Genomic DNA, 24,870 nt, shown 5'->3' with positions numbered 1-24,870 from the left:
AAACTCTGCAGTTACTCTTTCCCACCATCCCAAGGAGATCTTGCTCCACCTGCCCCACCCCTACTCACAAAATGCTGATCTGGGCCTATTATCATGGAAATTATAAGGATTAATGTGATTTTCGGCAAAGTGCTTTTGAGAATTAGAGATGAAACTGCAGTGTTGTGACTCACAGCATTATTTCTTTAAACACTGAACCCCCACATCTTTCAAGTCTTCTGGCTTAATGACAGAGTACCTCTCCAAGTGTCAGGCGTGACACCTCAGGGAGCATCGATTTTCAGACAAGATTAGTTTAGTAATACTAACAGAGTCTTGAGGAGAATTGTGAATAGTTCAGCATGTGAAATAATTTTTAGGCAAGAAAAAAAAATTCTCCTTCAGTATGGCTTGTAAAGTTTTCTTTGCATATATTACTAGCTACTTGTAATCTGATTGAATCAAGTTCCTGGTCCCTTAACCCCTTTACAGCCTGATATAAGCAGAGCTGAAATGTGGGCATGGAAACAAAATCTGTGGATTTTAGTCTTGGAGTTACCTCCATGGGGTGGCATTATTGTGGGGAGTTAATGACCATGTGTGTGTAAGCGCTGAGAATCTGCGGGGGCCCCCCCTTTCAGCAGCTCTGATTTGAAGTAAATTAAATTCCTGACTGCACCCACAGAAGGCCAGGGATTGATCTGAGGGAGAAACATGGAAATGAAGACTCAAAAAATAGAAATGACTTGTCTCTAGTTGGTGGTAGAACTGGAGCTGGGACCCAGGCACCTTCCAGTCCAGGGGCTGTGCTGAATTGCAAAATCCACGTGTCTTTACTTGCGCCACTGCTTCCAACAGCGGGGGCTAGAGCAGCAGCCCATCACTGACTGAGGTGCCTCCTGGGCTTAGGTGCTGAGGCCTGAGGCCATGGGGAGGGACAGAAGACAAAGCTTACGGCAGACTCTGGTTTACAGTTCTAGGTGCTTGGGATGCAAAGGGAATAAAACAGGAAAAAAACAAACAAAAAAAGGCAGGTAAAGATCCCTGTCATACATTCTAGAAGGGGAGAAAGAGGATGAGCAATAAACATAATGGATACATAATTTCTATAGTATAATTGAAGATGTTAAGTGTGATGGAAAAAAGAAAGGGTAGAGAGAGGGAGGGAAGGCAGCAGGAGGACAGGTTTCCCGTTTTATAATCAAGATGGGATGGGTCTCATCTCAAAGCTGACATTTGAGCCAAGGCTTGAAGGAGTGAGGAAGCTGTGCAGACGTTTGGGGGAAGAGTGTTTCAGGCAAAGCTGACACACAGGCTGTAAGACAGGAGCAGCTGGCATGTGTGAGAAACATCAAAGAGGCCAGTGGCTGGAGCAGCTGGAACAGAGTAAACGAGGGGAAAGCAGCAGGAAATAAGCTCAGTGAGAGATCCAAGGTCAAAGTCACAGCAGGCAGGGCCTTGCAGGTTGTGGTCAGGACTTCGGCTTCTACTCTGAAGGAGGTAGGAGTCACTGCAGGGTTTTGAGCAGAGGACGGACAGGATCTGGCTTGTATCTTAAAAGGATCCCTCTTGCTGTTATTTAAAAAAAAAAAAAAAAAAAAAGACTAACGAGAGAGGGGTCGAAGTAAGAGGATCAATTAGATTGTCATTGCAGAAATCTTCCTGGAAATTTTACATGTGTTATAAGGCAATGAATGCCTGCTATACAGGCATACCTCAGAGATACCACAGCTGTTCCAGAGCACCACAAAGCAAATATCACAGTAAAGTGAGTCAAAAGAATTTTTTGGTTTCTCAGTGCGTATAAAAATTTTGTTGGTACTATACTTGGTCTATTAAGTATGCAAGAGCATTATGTCTAAAAAAGCAATGTATGTACCTTAATTTAAAAACACTTTATTACGAAACAGCTATTATCTGAGCCTTCAGGGAGTCATAATGTTTTTGTAATAGTAACATCAAAGATCACAGTCACAAAAAAAACCAAAAAAAAAATACCCCACCACCAACAAAGAAACCCCCAAACAAAAAAAAGATCACTGTCACAGATTACTGTAACAAATATTATAATGAGGAGTCCCAGTTGTGGCTCAGTAGTAATGAACCCGACTAGTATCCATGAGGATGTGTGTTTGATCCCTGGCCTCGCTCAGTGGGCTGAGGATCTGGCATTGCAGTGAGCTGTGGTGTAGGTCACAGATGTGGCTCAGCTCCCACGTTGCTGTGGCTGTGGTAAAGGTTGGCAGCTGGAGCTCTGATTCGACCAATGGCCTAGGTACTTCCATAAGCTGCAGTAAGGCCATAAAAAGCAAACGAAACAAAAACAAAAACCAAAAAACCCAAATATTATAAAGAAAATTTGAAATATTGTGCGAAATACCAAAATCAATGCACCAAAATCTGACACGAAAACACGAAGTGAGCAAATTCTGTAGGAAAAATGGATTTGGTAGACTTTCTCAACACAGGTTGCCACAGACCTTCAATTTGTTTTAAAAAAAAAAAAAGCAGTATCTCTCTGGAGTTTTTGATGGGGAGGCAGCTGTAGAGGTGGGTTGCAGTGTTTGGATTTGGACTGGGCATATTTTGAGGGTAAATCCAGGAGGACATCCTAATGAAGTGTATGTGCTGTTATGAGAGAAGAGAGGAATAAAGATGCTTCTAAGGCTTTGTGCCTGAGCAACTAGAAGGATGGAGTTGCCATCAGCCTAAAAGATCAAGGCAAGATGTGGAGCAGATTTACGGGGAAAGTTTAGAAGTTCTGTGTTCGAAATCTTGGTTTGAGATTCTTCAAATGGAAAAGTTAGGTGGCAGCTGAATGTGTAAGTTTGGAGCTTAAGAACAATGTCCACCTGGGGAAGAGAAATTTGGGGTGCAATGACATTTACTTGAGGAATGAGATCAATGAAGACACAAGTACACAGACATCTGAGCCCTGACGAAGGGTAACCTGTCAGAGATAACCCTGGGGTAAGGAGGAGGAGATGGTGGAGGAGGCAGAGAAGAGCACACAGTGTGTTGGGAGGAAACCCAAGAGTGTGGGATCTCAGCAGACGCAGTCAAGGAGAAGCAGGGATCAGTGGTGTCAACTGCACTGAGAAGATGAGGAGGATGAGAACTGAGAATGGACCCTGGATTCAGCCAGGAGGGCATGCTGCCAATCTTCCTAAGAGACATTCCAGTGGAACAACTGGAGACAAAAACCCCTCTCCAAGCAGGCTTGTGGTACTGGGATGAGAGCAGACAAAGAGGCCAATGACACAGAATGGGAATCCAGGAAAAATCCCACTTGTGTGGGGAGACTCACGCATTTGATGTATGTGACAAGTTGGTGTTGCAGAACAGTGGGGGAGAGGAAGGCATTTTTAAAATATGGTGCTAGGACAATAGGATAGCCATTTGGGGAAAAAAAATAATACATGGCTCTTCTCCCATGCCTTTTATAACAATTAACTCCAGGTGGCATGTAAGTCTAAAATTCAAAGGCAAAACAATAAAAGCTTTCAGAATACAGGAGAATATATCATGACCTTAGGGTAGGATATAAAGAGCATGTCTAAAATGAAAAAAAATGAGAAATTGAATTACATTCAAATGAAGGATTTCTGTTCTTCAAAACACAATAAAGAAATGAAAAAGGCATACCCCAGAGTGGGAGAGGATATTTGCCACATAATTGACAAAGGACTTATATCCATACTAAACACAAAACTCCTACAAATTGTTAAGAAAAAAAAAAGACAGACAACTCAGTAGGAAATTGGGCAATAGACTTAAAAAGACACTTTATGTTGCAGATTGGATTCTTCAGAAGCAGACCACGAGGGTTTGTAGTTAGTTTTAAGATGTTTATTAAGAATCAAGATGTTGAAGTTCCCATTATGGCTCAGCGGTAATGAACCCAACTAGCATCCGTGAGGACCTGGGTTTGATCCCTGGCCCCGCTCAGTGAGTTAAGCATCTAGCATTGCTGTGAGCTGTGATATAGGTTGCAGACCAGACATGGCTCTAATCCTGAGTTGCTGTGGCATAGGTGTAGTGGTCTAATTAGACTCCTGGGCTGGGAACTTCCATATGCCACAGGTGTGGCCCTAAAAAAAAAAAAAAAAATCAAGATGCTTATTGTGAATAAAAGGGGGAGGAAGCAGGACTGGGCAGGGAAAAGAGTTGAACCTCGATGTAAGCCCAGGAAAGCTTGGGCTAACCCATGGGGGTTAATACATCCGGTGTCCCGTGTCCCATGTCAAACTAAAAAACCACTGTGCCTGTCTAGTCCATTTTGCTCAGTCTTGCCATTCTTGCTTGCAGTCAGAGCATGGGCTCACGAAGAGCGTGACCTTGGACAAGGTGATATTCTGCAGTGGAGTGACAGAGCGGCTCACTGGAGGCTGTCCGGAGACGACACTCCCTGACCTGGGCTGCACCACTCTCAAAGAAGGAGGGGAGTGCCAAGTCTCCAAAGTTCCCAAAACACTATACCCCAAGGCCCCAAAACATGCACAAAAATCTGTTCGAGCTCTTTATGCATCAGGAAAATGCAAATGAAAACCACAATGAGATGTCACTGCATGCTCATCAGAATGGCAGAAGTTGAAGAGATTAATACCAAGGGGTGTTGAGGAACTGAAGCAACGGAACGGACTGAATGCTCATCTACTTCTGGTAGCAATGTACGTCTGTGGATCTCTTTGTAAAACAGTTTGCCACTTCAAGTTACTAAACTTGACCTTATGCATAGGCAGTAACCCAGCACTTAGCACTTACAGGTATTTATCCAGCAGAAAAGCTTGCATATATGCACCAATAGACATGTACAAGTATGTTCACAGAAGCTCTTTTTCTAACAGCCCCAAACTAGAAGTAACCAAAATATTGATTTGATAATAGAGTGGATAAAGGTTTCTATGTTTACACAGAGGTTGTGCTGGGCAGCCTCCAAGATGGTCCCCCCTAATCCCTGACACCTCGTGCTCAGATCCTTGGGTGGTCCCCTCCCACAGGTGACCGGGATGAGGTCAATACCAAACAACAGCAGTGACAGTGTAAGATCAGGTTATAAAAGATGATCACAGATTCTATCTTGTGAGCTCATTTCACTCAGTTTTTTTCTCTTGGGTTGGAGAATCTACGTCATAAGCAACTCTATGGAGAGGCCCATGTGGCAAGGAGCTAGAATCTTGTCAACAGCTATGTGAGTGGATTTGGAAGTTAATCTTCAAAATTATTATTAGTAGTATTATTTTTGTCTTTTTAGGGCTGCACCTGAGGCATATGGAGGTTCCCAGGCTAGGGATTGAATCAGAGCTGTAGCTGCTGGCCTATGCTACAGCCAGAGCAACGTGGGATCCGAGCTGCATCTGTGATCTTCATCACAGCTCATGGCAACGCTGGATCCTTAACCCACTGAACGAGGCCAGGGATCGAACCTGCATCCTCAGGGATGCTAGTCAGATTTGTTTCTGCTGAGCCACAACAGGAACTCCAATCTTCAAAAGCCTTCAGAGATTATAGCCTCAGATGACAGCTTGACTGCAGCTACATGACAATCCCAAAGCCAGGACACCTAGCTAAGCCACAATTGATCTCTGACTCTCGGGACATAGGCAATATAATTAATGTTAGTTTTAACTGCTAAATATTAACTTGTTATACAGCAATAGACAACTAATGCAACTGGATTTCAATAAAGTAAGGAAAATAACTGAAATGCAGTTACATTTGTTAACATGGGTGAATTTACCAACACGATATTAGTGACAGAAGACAGTCACAGAAGACATTTTTTATTATTCTATTGTTTAAAGTGCCAGAAACAGGTAAAACTAAAGTACGGTGCATACTTAGAAGGTAAAACAATAAAGTAAATCAAGGGCATGATGATTATAAAAGTTAGGATGGTGGCTACTTTTGGGGGCAGACAGGGGCAGGTAGGGGGTGGGGCATGAGAAAGGCTTCTGTGCTATTGTGAATGTGTTATTTCTTGACCTGGATGGTGGTAGCAAGTGTATTTGTTTTGGATAAATCATTAAGCTGTATGCTTCTGTTTTTACCTTCCGGACTCCCTTTTTTTTTGTATATGTGTTGTATTTCACAATAAAAAGCAAGCAAAGAGAATGGGAGGGAAGAACTGGAGACAAAGAGCATATACAACTCTTTAGAGGAATGTTGTTACAAAGAGGACCAAAGAAAGAGAGTAGCAGCTGGAAGAGAAATGAACTCAAGATTTTTTTTTTAAGAGGAAAGAAAGAACAGTACATTTTATGCAGAAGCAAATCATCTACTGGACAGGAAAAATTTAAAAGACAAGAGGGGGTCTTGCAGGAGCCAAGTTCTGCAACAGGTGAGAGGGATGGGTCTGGGCTGAGCTGGTAGGCTGTGGGATGCTGAATTAGGCAGGATTCTCCAGAGAAAGAGAACCAGCAGGGTGTACCTATAGCTCTATACATTCTATTAGTGGGCCTGTATCCATCTATCTCTATAAGTATGTATGAGAGAGAGGATTTTAAGGAATTAGCTCACACAATTGCAGAGCCTGAAAAGGTCCCAAATCTCCAGAGTTGGCTGCTGGTAGGCTTGGAGACCAGAGGAGAGTGGATGAGACTTGAGTCCAAAGGCAGTCTGCAGGCAGAATTCCCTCCTTCAGGGGAAGTCAATCTTTTTCCTTTTGAGGCCTTCAGCTGATTGGATGAGATCCACTCACATTATGGGGTGGGGGGTGGAATCTGCTTTACTCTAAGTCTGCTGGTTGAAATGTTAATCTCATTTAAAAAATAGTTTCAGAGAGTTCTCTTGCGGCATCGCATCGTGGGTTAAGAATTTGACCTTGTGACTGCAGTGGCCCAAGTTGTTGCTGTGGTGCAGTTTCCATCCCTGGCCCAGGAACTTCTGCATGCCAAAAACAACAAAACAAAACAAAACAAAACAACAACCACCAAAAAACCCAGAAAGCTTTCCCTGAAACATCCAGACCAGTGTGTGACCAAATATCAGAGTACCTTGGCCCAACCAAGTTGACACATAAAATTAACCACCCACCATGAAAACTTTGACAGATTTTGTCAGTGTTAACTTGCTTGAGTGGAGAAGGGGGGTGAGAGATAGTTGGCTGTTCAGATTGACATCTCTTTCTTTGGCTTTCACTTAGGATATCTGCATCTTGATTCTTCTGTCTGCCTAGAGAAAGTGGGCTCAGCACAGTGGGAAGGGAGAGAATGGAAACATTGTGTGAATTATGTAAAACAATCCCAAGACCTTGATCTTTTTGGTTTGAGTTTTAATATCCTCAGCAAGAGCCTGAGGGTATTAATTCTCAGTGAGGAAGATGTCTACTCGTATTTTGCTTACAGTTTGGCAAGTCTTATATTTGAAAAGATGGATTTCTTATCACACATACTCAAGGCGGTCTAAGGAGTGGGGCCAGCGGAGCATGACGCTACTCAATACCTGCAGAAGAGATGGGCAAAAATGCTCTCAGCAACAGTGGTATTATCCCTGGGGGACTTTCCACCAAGCGCTCGTTCTGCCACCAGAACTAGGTGACCAGGCAGTTTGGGGGCAATACAACTGTGAAGACCTTGAAAGAGGTGTCTTTGGTGGAAACGGTCACTTTCTTGCTCCTTGCCCCACGAAGCACTAGCTACCCCAGGACTCCTGATCCTCAGGGTAGGCGCTCTGTGCCCTGTCCGGGTTCCAGCGGGAACTGAGGGTCGTGAGCGGCGTGTCCAGCTGCGGCCGCCAGGGGGCGCGAGAAGGCCAGGCGCAGGCCGGCGGGAACCGGGACTTCCGGGGCCCCTTCCCGGAGTCGGCGCTGGCGGTTGTGGCAGGAGCTCCGCTGAGGTCCCTCAGTTACGCCACGCCTCAAGGTCGCGGGCGGGGCCCAAGCCACTCCCGACACCCTTTCCCCGACCCGGAGTCCCGATCACGTCCCTTTCGCCCACTCCCGGGTCGAGCAGCTGCTCCTCGGACCCCTGGAGGCAAAAGAGAGTCACTGCCGCTTCAGCGTTGGGTCCTGCCCGAGGGGGCGCCTCCGCCCTTCCCGGGCCCGGGCTTCCTTGACCCCAACCCACCTTGGGGGTGGACAGCTACCTGGAGTCACTGCCTCAGAGGGTTGACCCAAGTAACTTTAGGGCTCTCGCTAGAGCAAGGGGAACACACAGCCACCCCCAGGTTAAATGTAATCCTCTTTAGGACGCGCCGCCACAACTGCCCTCAGAGCTGTCAGGGGCCTTGCTTTGGGGCCAGGAACAGGGTTGCCAGATTTAGCGCACACACAAGGATGCCCAGGTAAATCTGAATTTCAGAGAGACGACAAATTGTTTTTTAGTGTTTAAGTGTGTCTTATCTATATTTGGTAGCTACTGATACTAAAATGTATATTAAATATATATTACATATTTAGGAAAATACTTATACTAAATATGTATTACATAATATAAAATATATGAATATATGAATAAATATACACATATATGTATATAATACATACATTTAGTATACTGAATGTGTGTGTGTGTGTGTGTGTGTGTGTGTGTGTGTGTGTGCATTCCTTGTTTATCTGAAACTCGAATTTGACTGAGTGTCCTGTATTTTTTCTGGCACCTCTAGCCAGGGATGAATTTCTGTGGAGGGAGGAAGGGAAAGTTTTGGGCAAATGTAAGAATGTGTGAAGGCCTCACTATAAGAGATACTCATTTCTGTTTTATCTTTTGAATGTCTTCTTATCTCTACATTTTAATTTAATTTATAGAAACCGGCTAGTTAAAAAAAATCAAATTTCTGTTTTGTTCCTGTTAAACTCAAGTGTAACCTTGTCTGCGATTTTTTTTTCCCCGCAAGCCATCAGCTCTCTTAACGGATGTTAAAAACAAGCAGTTGATCATTTAGATCATGGAATCAGCTAAAGCTGCTGCCTTTTATGTCTGTGGCACCTGTCCTTTTGAGAAGCTTAATATTTTTATATTAATGTATTTGAATGGATAAATCTGTATTTTGCTATTTTGGCAGAGAGGTTTTACTTTCTGACCCAAGACCAAGCTGAATAGGAACTGTTGGGTGGGTGAAAGAGAGAAGTCATCATACCAGTTGCACACCACCCTGAGCAAGGCCTGTGGGAGCCTCCTGGGGACCTCACTCTGGGGAACCATTTCACAGCCACTGTCCTATGGGACACACACACACACATGCACACTCACACCACTTGGCCCTTGTTGAGCTTGTTTCCCTCACTCCACTGTGGAACCCCATCCAAATAGGACTGGCTCAGATATGCTCCTCCTTGATTTTGACCTTCTTAGTCTTGGAGGAGAGGAAGCCAAGTGTATGAGCTTCCTAGGGCTGATGAAACAAAGTACCACGAATGCGGTGCCTTTAACAACAGTAGGGTGTTGTCTCAGATCTGGAGGCTAGATTTTTGAAATCAAGGTGTCAGCAGAGTTGATTCCTTCTGAGGGCTGTGAGGAGAGGATCATCCCAGGATATGTCTTTGGCTCAAACATGGTGTCTTTTCCCCATGTCTCTTGTTTTTGTCTTCCCTCTAGGCATGTCTGTCTCTGTGTTCCAATTTCTCCTTTTTATAAGGACACCAGTCATATTGGATTAAAAGTCACCCTAATGACCTCACATTACCCCGAGTCCCTTTGAAAAGACCCTATTTCAATAGGGTCATGTTCTGAGGAACCGAGAGGTTAGGATTTCAGCATATGTTTTTGCGAGGGAAACAATTTAACCCATAATGCCAAGATAACCCAATGAATGGAGGTGCAATTCATTGGTACCTGATTGGGGGGGGGTGTCCCATCAGCACCTTGGTAAACAGGGCATTGGCTGCCAGGCTGGAGCTGTGGTCAGGAAGCTCTTAGAACCCAGGAAGTGCTCAGGCTTCCTGGGAGAGCGCACTGGTCTTGTCAGCCACTTAAACTTGGTCTAAGAGGATAGCTGAGCTCCTGCCAGGAGAGACACTTTCCTCTCTACAGTGAGCCTTTCTGGGGAGGAGACGCTGACTTCAGGGAGGGATTCTTTTCTTTCCCAGGCTGGAGGCCCACTTGTCTCCTCTCACTGCAGGTAGGATGGGGACTGGGCAGAGCATCCTCCACAGATTTGTCTAACACGTGTGGCGCCTGAGATGGGGAGCTAGGAATTGGTCCAGGAGAGAAAAACAAACGCAGACATTTGGAGGATTTGAGGTAAAAATTTAATAATGTGTAATAAATGTTCGTGATAATTTGGGTCTCACAAAACCCTGCCTCCCCATACTATATCCTCTTACTTGGGTGATAAAATTCTAATGCAACTCCGTGTTCTCACGATCATGACTCTCTCTCTGTGACTCACGATCAAAATCTGAGGCTTCAAAATAATGTTTTTCCTGTTTCTTTTTTTCTTTTTCTTTTTTTTAGGGCCGCACACGTGGCATATGGAGGTTCCCAGGCTAGGGGTCCAGTAGGAGCTGTAGCCACCAGCCTATGCCACAGCCACAGCAACGTGGAATCCGAGCCCTGTCTATGACCTACACCACAGCTCACAGCAATGGCAGATCCTTAACCCACTGCGCAAGGCCAGGGATTGAACCCTCGTCCTCAAGGATGCTAGTCGGGTTTGTTAACTACTGGGCCATGATGGGGACTCCATGTTTTGCCTATTTCCTTCTGAGGGAGTGTATAGTCACTGAAGAGTTTCAAACTCAGACTTTGGCCACCTATTGTTCCAGAAGATTTTAATATTCTAATTAGTAAGAGGAAATCATGAGAACAAGTAAGAGAGTCCCAGTTCCTCCATATGTTCATGGAGACAAAGAGAATCCAGTCCATCATTCTGTAATTTTCAGAGACCTTTCCAATACCTGCTAAGTCCAGTGTGAAAACAGGCTAATAGCACATCCAGTCTCCCGCTTTTACTGGTCCCCTTGGAGTTCCTGGGCTCCAGCAATGCTAAATTGGTTGTTAGTACCATGATGTTCTGATGCATTAGGAAAGCTTTTTTGACCCCCCCAAAGCCTAATTTCAGATAGTCCTTTTTGCCAATGTGGCATCTTTTATGTCACTATGTTGGGGATATGAATTTTTAATCTCCTTAAAATATAGTATGTTGAAGGTGCAAAATTTGGCATCGAACAAGTAAGATGAAGAATTGACTTCAGGAAGGGAGTCCCCTTGCTGAGGCTGCTCTTGCCAGTTGGGGCTCTGGAGGTAGCTGTTTGGAAAAGGAATTGGGTTCTGCCCTTAAAAGTAAAGTTATTCGGCAAAGTGAAGAAGCCTTGATACAGCTGCGAGCCCAGGAGCAGCTGTGGACCTAACACCCTCCTGCACACCTTTAAGGATGCTAAAGGCTTGTGACTGCTCATTAGTACCTACAAATCATTTAAATTATCAGTTTCTTGATCCATTGTGAGCTCATTAATTAATATTTTTTCTCAATACATTTAAGGTCAAAAGAGGTTGCAAGTAGAAGACTAATTCAATCACTTGCACACATGGGCATCGATCTCTTTCTCCTGCCCTCTCTCCTTGGCACCCTCCTTCAACAGCATCCATCCCTGGGCTTTTGTGAGTCAACCCTGCTCCAGAAGCTCCACTCACCCCCTCATAGCCAGCACGTGCTTTCTTCCTGTCAGTCTCTTCGTTCCTTTGTTCTTCCTGACACACAGTCACATCTCTTTCCCATCTCTTAGTTGTTCTGTACACGGTGTATGTTTTATTTTTCAATTTTCCTATCTTACCTCTCCTTTTCTTTAGCAAACACATATTCATTGCATTCTGAGGCTTTGTCCTTGATTCTTTCCCTAATCAGTTGCTATTATTTTTTTGTAATTTTTCTTTTTCTTTTTTTTTTTTTTCCTGTTGCTTTGTTTTTTTCACTTTCTTGGGGTATGAAAAGCAGAGTGCAGATGCTGATGCTAGTCCACCTCACCAGCAGCCCTGGTGCCAGAACTTCTAGTCTCTTCATTGCTGGGCTCTTGCATTCTTGTGAGAGCAGGTGTAGCAAATCCCCTCCCCTCCCCCTCCAGCCTGTTTCAGGAAGTTTGGGTGGGTCATTCCCACTGGGCGCTATGTTCAGTCTCTTTCCTTGAAGCCAAATATGCCTCCAGGTGTCCTGCTCTTCTAGGGCCTGTGGAGAGAACAGCTCAGAAGTCAACAGCAACGTTCGCAGGCAGAGAACGGGCAGGTTGGTGAAGAAACTAGTGACAGAAGCATTCAGTGAGTGGGGAGCTGTTTTCCTGGATTACTTTGAATAAGGTGCTTCTTTAATATCTTATGCTCAAACTGCATTTTATTGGAAGATTTAAGGTTGGTGAAGAACTGATGCTCCAAGTTTGGTAAAATTGATTCTAGATTTTTTTTTTTTTTTTTTTTTTTGGCTTGATGACCTTCTAAAGGGGCACTGGAATGGTGTTTCTGGTTTCTCTTTGAGAGTCTCCTATCTTCCCCAGGGAATGTAATTTGTCTTCTACCTCTGGCTGTCTTTATGTCCTGCCTGGGGGTCTAAGCCTCAGTATAAATAGTTTGGCAGTTGAGTGGGGTGGGCGCTGTGGGTCCCACTGTTAAGGATGTGAATTTTCTCTGAATCCTCCTTTGGGTATAGCACGTCTGCCTTCGGCTGGGTCTGCATCCTTGAGAACAGAGTAAGCCTTCGTTTGGTCAGCGTTAAGGGGCTGTTGCTAGCAGCACAGGGGTGGCGGGGGTGGGAGGATTTGTTCTTCTTAGTCCCCCCTCACTTCTACTCTTGGAGATTCCTGAAGCCTCCAGTTTCCCGAGGCTTTCCTGGTGTGAACCGTATACTTCCTGGGAGCCTACACTTCAGAATAAAGGGTCAGATTTTGTGGGTCCACTGGATCTGTTCCCTCTTGTCCATCAGCCCATCTACCTCACAGCTTCTACAATTTTGTTTTTCCTCATGTTTCTCATAGTGTGTTTGTGTCATTTAGATTCCCCTTTTCTTATTATAGCTATTTATTTATTTATACATTCATTTATTTATTCCAGGCACTGTTATTTAAATTTTTTTCAATTTAATTTTTATTTTCTATTGAAGTTTGCTTGATTTGCAGTGTTATGTTAGTTGCAAATGTACAGCAAGGCGATTCAGTTATACGTTTAAATATAACCATTCTTTTTCAGATTCTTTCCCCATACAGGTTATTACTGAAGATCGAGTTGAGTTTCCTCCACTATAGAGTAGGTCCTTGTTGATTATCTATTTTATATATAGTAGTGTGTATATGTTAGCCCCATACTCCTAATTTATCCTTCCCCCCACCTTTCCTCTTTGGTAATCATTAACTTGTTTTGATTTGTGAATCTGTTTCTGTTTTGTAAATAAGTTCTTTTATATCGTTTTAAAAGATTACACATATAAGTGATATCATATGATATTTTGTCTTTCTTTTTCTGACTTCACTTAGTATGATAATCTCTAGGTCCATCCATGTTGCTGCAAATGGCACTGGCTGGGTAATAGTCCATTGTATAAATATACCACATCTTCTTCATCCATTCCTCTGTCAATGGACATTTAGGTTGCCTCCATGTCTTGGTTATTATAAATAGTGCTGTAATGAACATTAGGGTGCCTGTGCCTTTCCAAATTACAGTTTTCTCCAGATATGCCCAGGAATAGGATTGTCAGATCATATGGTAATTCTATTTTTAGTTTTTTAAGGAACCTCTATATTTTTCTCTTTGGTGGTTGTATAATTTACATTCCCACCAACAGTGTAGGTGGATTCCCTTTTCTCTACACCCTCTCCAGCATTTATTGTTTATAGACATTTCAATGATGGCCATTCTGACTGATGTGAGGTGATGCTTCATTATAGTTTTGATTTACATTCTCCAATAATTAATGATGTTGAATATTTTTTCACATGCTTTTTGGCAGTCTGTATGTCTTTGGAGAAATCTTTGTTTAGATCTTCTGCCCATTTTTTGGGTTGTTTGGTTTTGATATTGAGCTGCATGAAATGTTTATATGTTTTGGAGGGTACTCCCTTGTTGGTCACTTTGTTTGCAAATACTTTCTCCCATTCTGTGGGCTGTCTTCATTTTGTTTATGGTTTCCTTTGCCGTGCAAAAGCTTTTGAGTGTAATTAGCTCCCATTTGTTTATTTTTAGTTTTATTTTCATTACTTTAGGAGGTGGATCCAAAAAGATATTACTGTGATTTTTGTCAAAGAGTATTCTGCCTATGTTTTCCTTTAAGCATTTTATAGTATCTGGTTTTACAGTTAGGGCTTTAATCCACTTTGAGTTTGTTTTTGTGTATGGTGTTAGAGAATGTCTTAATTTCATTCGGCTATCTAGTTTTCCCAGCACCACTTATCTACGAGACTGTTTTTTCTCCATTGTATATTCTTGCCTTCTTTGTCTTAGACTAATTGACCATAGGTGTGTGGGTTTATTTCTGGGTGGCCTATCCTGTTCCATTGATCTATATTTCGATTTTTGTGCTAGTACCATACTGTTTCAATAATTGTAGCTTTGTAGTATATTCTGAAGCCAGGAAGCCTGATTTTTTTTCAGCTCCATTTTTTTTTTTTTCTTTCTCAGGATTGCTTTGGCTATTTTGAATCTTTTGTATTTCCAAACAAATTAAAAAATTTTTTTTTGTTCTAATTCTGTGAAAAGTGCCACTAGTAATTTGATGGGGATTGCATTGAATCTCTGGATTGCCTTGAGTGGTATAGTCATTTTGACAATATTGATTTTTCCAATCCAAGAACACAGTATCTTTCCATCTGTGTCATCTTAATTTCTTTTATCAGTATCTTATAGTTTTCAGAGTACAGGTCTTTTGCCACCTTAAGTAGGTTTATTCCTAGGTATTTTATTTTATTTTTTTGATACAATGGTAAATAGGATTGTTTCCTTAATTTCTCTTTCTGAGCTTCTGTTAGTCCAGGCACTGTTCTAACAGCTTGACATTATGTCTATTCTAACTTGTTTAATCCTCACAATAGTAGTGCTGTCCTCATTTTACAGAGGAGAGAAGCTAAATAAAGCACAGAGCAGTTGAGTTTCTTGACCAAGGTCACAGATGTGGTCAAGCCAGAGTCCTTGCTCTGAGCTACCTACCTTCATATAAAACTTGCATATTTGCTGTTACATTTTCTTTTCATTTTAGTTTTTGCTATTCTCATCTCCTTTAGTGTTAAAATGAATATAACTCTGGGCTGGACACCTTCCCACAAAAAAGGGGAAGATGGGTATCCCTCTTGGAGAGTCTCCCAAACTCTCCCAGAGGTCATTCCTTGTCCTGGTCACTAGAAGGTTGGTAAAGATGGTGCTGCCAAAAGCAGGTAATCTCTGAGTCCCCACAGCATCCCTGAACCCTAAGCCATAGGGTACCTCTCACCAGCACTTTCAGTTCCCACCTGGCCATTTTCCTGAGACTTGCCTGTGGCCCCCATGTGGTTCAATAGGACAGAACTGACCCTCCCACCCATTCCCTGCAGGTTGGGCCTAGCTTTTATTGCCCATCCCACAAAACAGCCATGCATCTGAGGGGCAAGCTGCATGGCTAGATTAAGGTTATCCCAATAGTCCATAGCACTTCTCTAAAAGTGTGAGTTATTCAGTCCTGAATAGCTCATCTGGAGAGTACCAATTCCAGTCAAGCCTTCCTTTCCAGAAGACCCCTCTCCTTTGCTAAAGGATGCAGTAAACTAAATATACACCCAACTCACATAGCTCTAGCCCCTTTGTCAGCTGGCTGCCTTTCTGCCCCTTAAATTCCTGACTTTCACATCCCAGGAAAGCCCAGAGTTCTCTCCATATGACTTAACAGTTAACTACTTTCCCAGGCTTAGCAGTTTCTGAGTCCCTTTTGTCTTGGCCCCTGACTTCTCATGTGCTATCTTGGTTTCACCTGCATCGACCCAGGATGTAAAACTCAGCCTCTTTACCAGTTTCTACAAGAACTTCAACCACATCAAAGACTTCACAATTTCTGTGGTCTTTCCTAAAGATCATGTCTGAGAGTGCTATAGGGGTGAGGATCACATGTGCGACACACAGCATCCTACCATTTCCCTACCCTCCCTTTCCTTACCATCTACTAGTTAATTGTGTCTTGCTGATTACGGTCCTTTAGCACCCATTCATTTTCCTTTTTGCCAAGAGCACTGCAATTATTCATGTATCAAGCCCTCCCCAGGCAGCAGTGCCTTGGGGAGAGCAGAGTCCAAAGGTAGACTTAAGCCAATTGGTATATATTAGTAGCTGTCATTGGTTCAAGGATGGGGTGTGGCCCAATTCCAGCCAATGAGATGTTGCCAGGAAGCTCTAGGAAAGAAGCTTCCTTGCTCCTCTGTAGAAGGTACCTGGAGAAGCTCTCCCTCTTTTTGAATGTGAATGAGAAAGTATGTGGCCTGGAAGCAAGTAGTAGCTATACTGTGACCATGAGGGAAGCCAGGCACAGAATGTTTCAGAACAGGTCTTTGGTCACATCATTGAGTTGAGTCAGCCTCATCTAGAAGTCACTGGACTCCCTGCCAAGGAATGACTTTTATTTTAAAGACAATCTGTGCTGTTTTTACTGTTACTTGCAACTTTACATCTCTCTTCCTTCCTCCTGGCCCCAGACCTGTTTTCTGGGTTCAGCTTCTAACCCAAGTGGGCTAATCAAAGACATGATCCATACTAAAGTTGATTATCCTTACATGGAATTCACCAACCAGTTGCTTTTTATTCATCAGCCACTTTCTTTTTTACTTAAAGACAGTGAAAAATTTTAGACTTCATCATCTGTCTTCAGATTCGATTCTGTTTCAAGGACAATGGTTGTATTCTTGCCTTTTGGTAACTCAAGAGCACACTTGGAGATCTTCCCTCAAATAAAGGGAGATGGAGCATCAGGTGATCAATGACTTTATTCTGGAAACTGAAACTGCAGGCAACCCCCAACAGGTTATTCTCAAAATGATATTTTTAAAATGCAGAGTTTCTCTTAGCTGGGCCCACTTCTATATCTTTCCTACTTTACACACACACACACATACACACACTCCTTTCTATAGATGTTGGTCTCAGAAATAGTAACTTAATCTGCTGAATTGCATATACTCTTTATTTATTTAAAGTGTCTTTGGAGTGACAGAATACACATCTGGCTGAGGGTCACTTTCTCCAATTCTAACAGTTTCTCAGAACTCCAAGATTGGTTTATTATATTTAGCTTGCGAAAAATATTTTAGGACGTAAGAGGAAACCTAGCAAATAGCCAAAAGTGTTTGGAGATCACTTGTATAAATTTCAAATAAAAATTCATCAGTTTCAAACAAACAAGGCTCATCCCAAGGAGACAGCATTTTAAGAGCCTAAAGGAGGAGGGAGATAGGAAATGGATAACATCCTTTTAATTTTAGCAAATTAGGAATATTTTTTTTCCTGATGGCAGATTTTTTTTTTCTTGAGGGAAAAAGGAATCAGGTCTAAAGGTCTATATTAATATTGATTAAGATTAAGTCACTTTTTTTTTTTTTTGTCTTTTTAGGGCCACACCAGCAGCATATGGAGGTTCCCAGGCTAGGGGTTGGATTGGAGCTATAGCTGCCAACCTACACCACAGCCACAGCAATGTGGGATCCAAGCCATGTCTGTGACCTACACGACGGTTCATGGCAACACTGGATCCTTAACCCACTGAGCGAGGCCAGGGATTGAACCTGCATCCTCATGGATACTAGTCAGATTCATTTCCACCGAGCCACGAAGGGAACTCCCAGGATTAGGTCACTTTTTTAACCCTTAGTTTCTTTTATTCATTAATCAATAATTATTTGTTGATTTCCTACTACAGATCAGACATATGCTGGGATTCAGTGGAAAGCAAGACTGGTTCCCTGACAGTTTGGAATCTATAGCCTAGTGACCAAAGAAAAAGTCCTGGCTACTGTCCCCTCAGCTCTCCTGGCTGTCAGCACATGCCCTAACTGTACCAACCCTGTTACCAGACACTGCTTCTGCGCTGAGGGTCTCCGAGCTTGCTATCACCAAAACTGCCAGACCTTGAGACAAATCTTTCCACTAAGTCAATCCCTGAATATCAGCCAGAGCCACAGGCCCAGAGCCACAAAGACAGGAGGCCCCATCTGAAAGGACCATGTTTTAGGCCCACGAGAATTTGAATGAGTCATTTTTTCCTTGGATGAGAGTTTTTTACTTTATTCGATCTCTTTCCGCTCTTCCCAACTCCTATGTCTTTAGCACATGACTTTACTGAAAGACGACTGAGTATTATCAGATCTGAAAGGACTTCACAGACTGTGGGAGCCCTTGGATATGGAAGGATAGGGAATCTGTCCTCTGTTCAGGTTAGTTGTGCCAAGTGCACTGCTGGGGCTCAAAGATACCAGGTGATGGTGAAGCCCAGAGTCACATGAGTAGGATGGTTTGAACAAGTTGTGGGGCTAGTCTTCAAGCTTGAAGCACTGGCTAAGGCCATGGCTGTAGGTGGCCACCAGGCAAAGGGTTTATTTTTATTCATGAATGAAAAATAAATTTGAGGTTTAAGATTTATGAGAATTATAAGCAAATATGTTTGCAGATATGATAAGGAAAAATTGTCGGTAATCAATCAATTCATGTAACTTTGTATTATCACAGAAAGTAGCTCTTCCCTTGTAGAAAAGAGAATATAAATATAAATATAAAAAAGATGGAGAGTTCCCTGGTGGTCTAGTGGTTAGGATTTGGTGCATTCACCATTGTGGCCTGGGTTCAATCCCTGTCTGGGAACTGAAATTCCCCATCAAGCCACTGCACACCACAGCCAAATAAATAAATAAGTAAATAAAAATTAAGATAAAAAGAAAGATTAAGAAGATAAAAATTAGTCATAATCCTGTCACCAAGGGACCATCACTATTACCATACCTCCAGTATTTTGCAAATAATAATTTCTTTTTCAAAATAAGAATCCATTCTGCATATTCTTTTGTAACCTGTATTTTTTAAGCAGCTCTATATTGAGAACATTATATCATGTCATGGCCTTTTATGGTATCCTCTATGCCATACACCATAAGGTGGGCACATGATACATTAACTTAAATAAGCCCTTTTAGTTGGACATTGAGGTTGTTTCCCTTTTAACTTCACTACAAAGAATAGTTTTGCTTTTAATTTTGGATGATCCCTGTTTGTGTAGTTTAAACAAAGACCTGGCCTGTGGAAGGCTGGGCTTTGGGCTGAAGAAGTGGTAGGTTGGGGAAGTCTGGAGTCTGAGTCTATTGTTAACTTCTCTTCTCTGACTAATCAGATAACCATTTGCTCCCTCCGTATCTCCTCTGGCAAAATGAGAAGTTCCATAATCCTGAAACTTCTCAAACTTTCAGGAACATTTAGGGAAAAGTCTGTGTTGATTGATGTGGAAGCGGTGTCATGGGGCCTCTCGAGTGTGGGAGACCTGTCTCCTTTTGTTGCTTCAGGAATGGATTCTTGGTCTTTAAAACTTCCCTGTTCTTTTTCCCCCTCTACCTCCATCCCAAATTGACAGTCCAGAGCACTAGTTTATTGGTTCTTATTCCAATGAAAGAGGTGGTCTTTTTCCCCTTAGTAGTCATAGCCATAGCCACAACCACAATTGAATTCTCCTTCCACCCAAAGCATGGGTCTATTTCAGCCCAGCAGATAAACCAATTTATTCCTGATGCTTGTGTTGGAGCCACACCTCTTCACCCTGACAGAGGAATTACTTTTCAGATGGAGGCTACTCTAAGTAGGTTTGCATTTGGGATGCCCCCAAACTAACCTGCTCCTTCTGGCTGCTTCTAGCTAACTGCCAATCCAGGAGCATTTGTGTGGAAACAGTGGAGCATGCCCCCTATGGTCTGCAACAGAAATATAACCACAATGTCAAGAAAATTAACATGGCACAGCCTAAGCATCCTGATTGTAAGCAGTCAATGTATAAGACCTGGAGATACATTAGCTCAGAAGGGTCCTTTTGCTTCTTTATAGACTCCTTAGCTTGTAGGCAGCCATCCCACCGCATTTCTTTTCTCTTACAGGTTTCCCTTAAATTTTTCTTGGAATTAAAAACATTAGGATTTTAAAAATTACTTAAGGCTTATAGTCCTAGTTGCATAAGAAAGAAATCTCAATAGGATTATCTGTCTATCTCTCTTGCTTCTTCTTCTTCTTTTTTTTTTTTTAAAGCAAATCAGGTTTAGTTACTTTGCATTTTAAGCCTCATTATGCAATTGATCTGTGAGGCCAGTGCTTGCATCCCAGACACACTTGACCTAGGGAAACTGGAAACTCCTTTATTTCAGGCAGATCCTGCCAAGACTTTTTCTTCTTTTATAGGATTTGGGAAATGTTTCTGATTATTTAGGACATTTTAATTTAATTTATCTGATGAAGCATTTTACAGTGAAGCCTGGTCTAGCACCTTAGGCCAGGGTGCTTCACTGAGTGTAGTGTAGGATTGTGTTCAAGGTCATGGGCAGAAATGTAACCACTGTGTCTACGGCAGAAATGCTGGCCACATTGAAATCATCCACTGGGTCCTGTTTTCTTTCCTCCTCCTCTTCCTAACTTTACTTTATCCTCCTCCTTTAATGAAATCAGCTTATATTATATGACCCAAATGTAGAATTACCACACTTGCCTTTTCCCACACAAAACAAAACAACAAAATTAGATGATTAAGTGAACTAGAGCAGTGAATTTACTTCTTGGTCAATAAGTACAATGCTTCGATTTCAAAAAACCTGATTTTTTTCTATGTTTATAATTTGGGGAGAGAGATTTCTTATTCTTTCTGATGTAATTCTGTATATATATTCAGAAAAACCTCCAGTTGTAATTTTATTTTTTTCACTCCCTGTGACTGTCCAAGTTGTGGCCTAAGCCTTAATTAGCCCTGGTTGATGTTTAGTCCTGGCTAAATTTGCTTGTTGCTCAGCCCCAGGAGTAAGCCTGCGGGTGGTCACATACTGAATGGATGTTTCATCTTGTAGGAAATACTTGGGAATAATAAGCCAGAATGGGGTGAATGAAATGGACAATTGGGAACCTTGCTCCACTTTACAAAAAAAAAAAAGAAGAAAAAGTCCCTTTGCCAGTATAAATTGATTTGCCACAGAGAACACAATAGGGCCTTGAGGATGAATAGCAGCTCTTTTCCCATGTGAGGACCATGCCCCCCCATGCAGGCCCTGACCACGTTTGTGAGTGTAAACCATATTTATGCTTCTGCACTTACAAACCAATCCAGAGCCCAAGTCAATGCCCCATTCTAAATATCTGACCACACGTGTCATATGCAGCTGTGGGTTAACACGTATGACCACTGTGTGCTTCCCTATGCAGGTGCACTCCTCTGGCAAACACATAGTTTGTCCCGAACAACATCATTAGAATATTTCTTTTTGTTTTATTTGTTCAAAGTCAAACATTCACTCCTTCAGATTACCAGTATCTTATAAGCCCGGTGCTAGCCCACACTGCTGCAGGACTGGGACAAAGAGATGATGTTACAGTCTGGTTTCTATGGCAACAGAGGAGGGGTAATAAAAACCGAAATGTCAAAAACACCCATTCTGACAATTGTGACATAATTCAGGTTATTACAAGGACGTAACTACCAAAGAAGCAGAAGTGTCATTACCTTGCAGCTTGTGTCGGCAAAAAGCTACACTGCATATTTCTCTTAGTTGGGCTGCTGAGAGGAAGGAAACACGAAACACACACACACACACATACATACATACACACATGCCTCGTTTTCTGCATGTAAAATGTGTGTGTTCTTTAAAAGCCAGTGGTTGGCTGGTTTTCCGGACATGATGTGGTTGAAGCTGTCATCGTAATGGAAATTCATTGCTGTAGCTATGGTAAATCGAGTTTTCTGCCTGTGCTGAATGCATTAGTCTAATGAGATGTTTGCAGCCGGAGAGCAGGGCTGCTGGAGACTAACTGTGAGCTACTAACACACGGGTGGAAGACTAGCTTTTGCAATACTCGATTTGCATGTACTGAAAGTCATCTGTCTTCTGAGTCAACATTCCCGGCCTGGTAAAGAACCTGATCAGGCTCTGGTGAACGAGCTGTAGGTAAGGGAAATGCACAATTGGAGGGTGTGCTGTTGACATGGGATCCTTCTCTTTTCACTGTCAGCATGACAGGTTACCTGTTTCAGTTCTTCTGGGTTGCATGCCTACCTCTATGGCAATGCATGAGTGCCCTGCACTAAAACCGCTGAGGCCAGCAGGTAAACTTTAGTTCTTCCTACTCAAAATACAATGTTTGATTTCTTAACCAGATCTCAGAGAAAAAGATACAGCATAGAATTATATAGTTTACAGTCTGGGGTACATACACTACCTGTACATTCTGCATTTGAATATGTAGAAAGTGATTTTTTTCCCCATATGTGAACTCAAATTATTGGACAGCTTTTTAATTTTATCACTTTGATGATTTCACTTTGCTTTGTTTTGGTTTTTAATTTAAAAAAAAATGTCATTTGTCTTCAGATAAAAATATTTACCTAAAATTTAATTTTTACAATCAATGTGCTATGAACATGCAAGAATGTTTTGTTTTTAACTTGAATTTTATTTTTTATATCTCAGATGGGTATTTCATATGTCTTTGTGCTGGATTTTCCTAATTTACCAGGACAGATGAGAAAAGTGTTTATTGTCAGTTGCTGGTATTTGTTAGTTTGGGGGGGACAAAAAACAGGTGACTGTGGATTGTCAGGAGCAGTTTTCCCAAGTTCCAGTACAGAGTCACCTCCTTCCCAGGTGGGACATTGTGTGACTGGAACCTGGCACCATGAAGCTTCCTCTCCAGGTTGCTGCCGCGAGCGGGACAGGACAGTGGATGAGGGTGAGGTGCTGGCTGCATGTAAATCATTTGACCAGTGGTTGAGGTGCCAAATCAAAGGTTTTTCCACCACCTGTAATGGTGAAGCAAGGAGGCTCTAAGACGGTGTTCAGGAGGGTCAGACAATCAGTAGCTTCCTGAGAAAGTGGCTTTTTGGTTAGTCTCAGACATTGTGGTCTTTGAGAAAGTAATCCTGGCACTTCAGAATCCAGACATTTGTTGTATATTCTGTTTTTCTTCCTTTTCAACCGGAGGAATCATTTTTTGAAGAGTGAGAAACATAGCTGCTTCTTTTTTCTCAAGACTTAAAAAAAAATTAAAATATTTGGAGTGAAAGCATAAAAATAACTATGAAGGAATTTATAGTGTGGAAAAGTAAACTACCTAAGGGTGCAGTATTCGTGTGGAGCATTTTTTTGTGTGTTGTTTGGTCAAACCAGCCTGAAAAAATGAGGCGAGTATTTGAGCAACAGTTCTCGGTGAAGATTACCTAGAGAAGCAGCAGCAGGGAATCATCTAAACTCAAATAAAATGTTAATGTAGAACCATCAGTTTTAGGGAAGTTGTTCGGTAGCTTTACAATCTTCATCTTTCAAACATATTCGTGACAGATATGGTAAAAAATATGAACGTGTTTTCTTTAGCTCACAATTGTATGTGGAGAGACTTTGTAATTTTTTGGTAAATTTATGTCTGTTTGATTCGTGGAATTATAAGAAAAGTGCAAATTCCACAAAAACCCAGTTCTTTTATAAGTTTCACTATTTACTTTTCTTCCCTATGCCACTAAAATTACTTTTATTTTACTGCCCAAACCCACCCACCCACCCAAATAAGAACAACAAAACCGATATGTGAACAGTAACAGAAAACAATAAGAAAAAGAGTAAATTGCTTTCGGTCATTTATTTGCTTTTGATGGGGTGTTTTCAAGGCAAGTGAAACCAGCAGAAGCAGTTTCACTTTCTGGTTCTTGGCTTCTGGGGGCTGGGGTCACAAGGGCTCCTCCAACAGCAGGTAAGACAAGCAGACCAGCTGCCAGAAAACAAGCTGGTCCCAAATACTCTCCTCTGCTGTGAGAAGTTCTGTATGAAACTTCGAAAAAGTGATGACTTATAAAATGTGAAATAATATGTGCTAATTATAAAATTCAAGTGATGCCCCAAAGTACAAAGACAGAATTTAAAAAAAAATTTAAACTTTAAATGATGTGAAAAATCACAAGCAGATTGGGCTAAACCTCTCATGTTGTGGTGGCTTTTTTTTTTTTTTTTTTAACTCTCAGTTTTGGATCTTAAATACTTCCATAAGTTTGAGGAAAACATTGCTGAAGTTCCCTTAAATCAAAACAGGGAATGCTCAGAGAGAGACCACCTTTCCTTACATGTGGGGAGTTAGATTTTAGAGTGTTTGTAGGTCTGTTGACAGTTTGGTGTGGCGAGAGGACACGTCACACACATCCACACGCTGCTGAAGACACCCTCCAGCGAAGCCTGGGGTCCCTGCAGGGGTTGGGGCGGAGCTGGAGCCCGGCTCCTTGGGTCCCTGGGCAGAGCTCAGACGTGGTTCTCCCCAAGCCTGTACCCCTGCAAGCCTCAGCAGCACAGTGACACCAGGTGGCTGGGGGTGCTTAGTGATTCGAGCGTCCTGGGGAGATCGGAGGCGACACTAACCCTCATCGGGCTGGGGCTTCAGAGTCCAACACCTTCAGTTTCATTCGGTGCGGCTTCTCTTTCCCCGAGCATCAGCATTTATTCGGCGATGGTGGGGGAAAGAAGGCAAAAGAAATAAACAAAGACTCTTTTCCCATCAAATTATCAAAAGGCAGGAAATTCCATCTAGCATTTTGGAAATGAAATTTGTGAAAGCAGTCCATTTTGATGTGAGCACATGTGCTTCCTAATTTCGGCAAGCAAATTTGTCATTTCTAAGGAGAGAGCTTTGTTTAAGTGCCTCCTTGGTCATCTCTCTTAATCCTGCAACCTCCCAAAAGGCTAGTTTGAGATTTACTCGTTTTTTTAATGTTTTTGTTGCCTTCAAAGGCAGGCAGGTGAGGAGCGGT

At 42.3% G+C, this 24,870-nt stretch overlaps 1 protein-coding gene across 12 annotated transcripts in view; it reads left to right on the top strand.

The window, feature by feature from the left end:
- Positions 7,908-24,870, top strand: part of SCML4 (sex comb on midleg like 4 (Drosophila)) — a 143,827-nt gene continuing 126,864 nt past the window's right edge. For 5 of the 12 annotated variants that reach the window (XR_002343723.1, XR_002343726.1, XR_002343725.1 and 2 more), the window contains exon 1: positions 21,704-22,188. Coding sequence is in view for 2 of the 12 variants with exons in the window: in XM_021090713.1 (XP_020946372.1) it covers positions 22,068-22,188 (121 nt within the window). In the remaining 10 variants the exon portion in view is untranslated. Of the gene's footprint in view, positions 8,263-10,038; positions 10,161-21,703; positions 22,189-24,870 lie in introns of those variants that run through there. The other 7 variants (XR_002343739.1, XM_021090760.1, XM_021090762.1 and 4 more) reach the window with 6 other exon arrangements.

The sequence above is a fragment of the Sus scrofa genome, chromosome 1, assembly GCF_000003025.6.
Source record: "Sus scrofa isolate TJ Tabasco breed Duroc chromosome 1, Sscrofa11.1, whole genome shotgun sequence".
In the NCBI taxonomy this organism is placed as follows: Eukaryota; Metazoa; Chordata; class Mammalia; order Artiodactyla; family Suidae; genus Sus; species Sus scrofa.
Note: the sequence above shows the minus strand (reverse complement) of the source record. Positions and strands in the feature narration are given on the sequence as shown.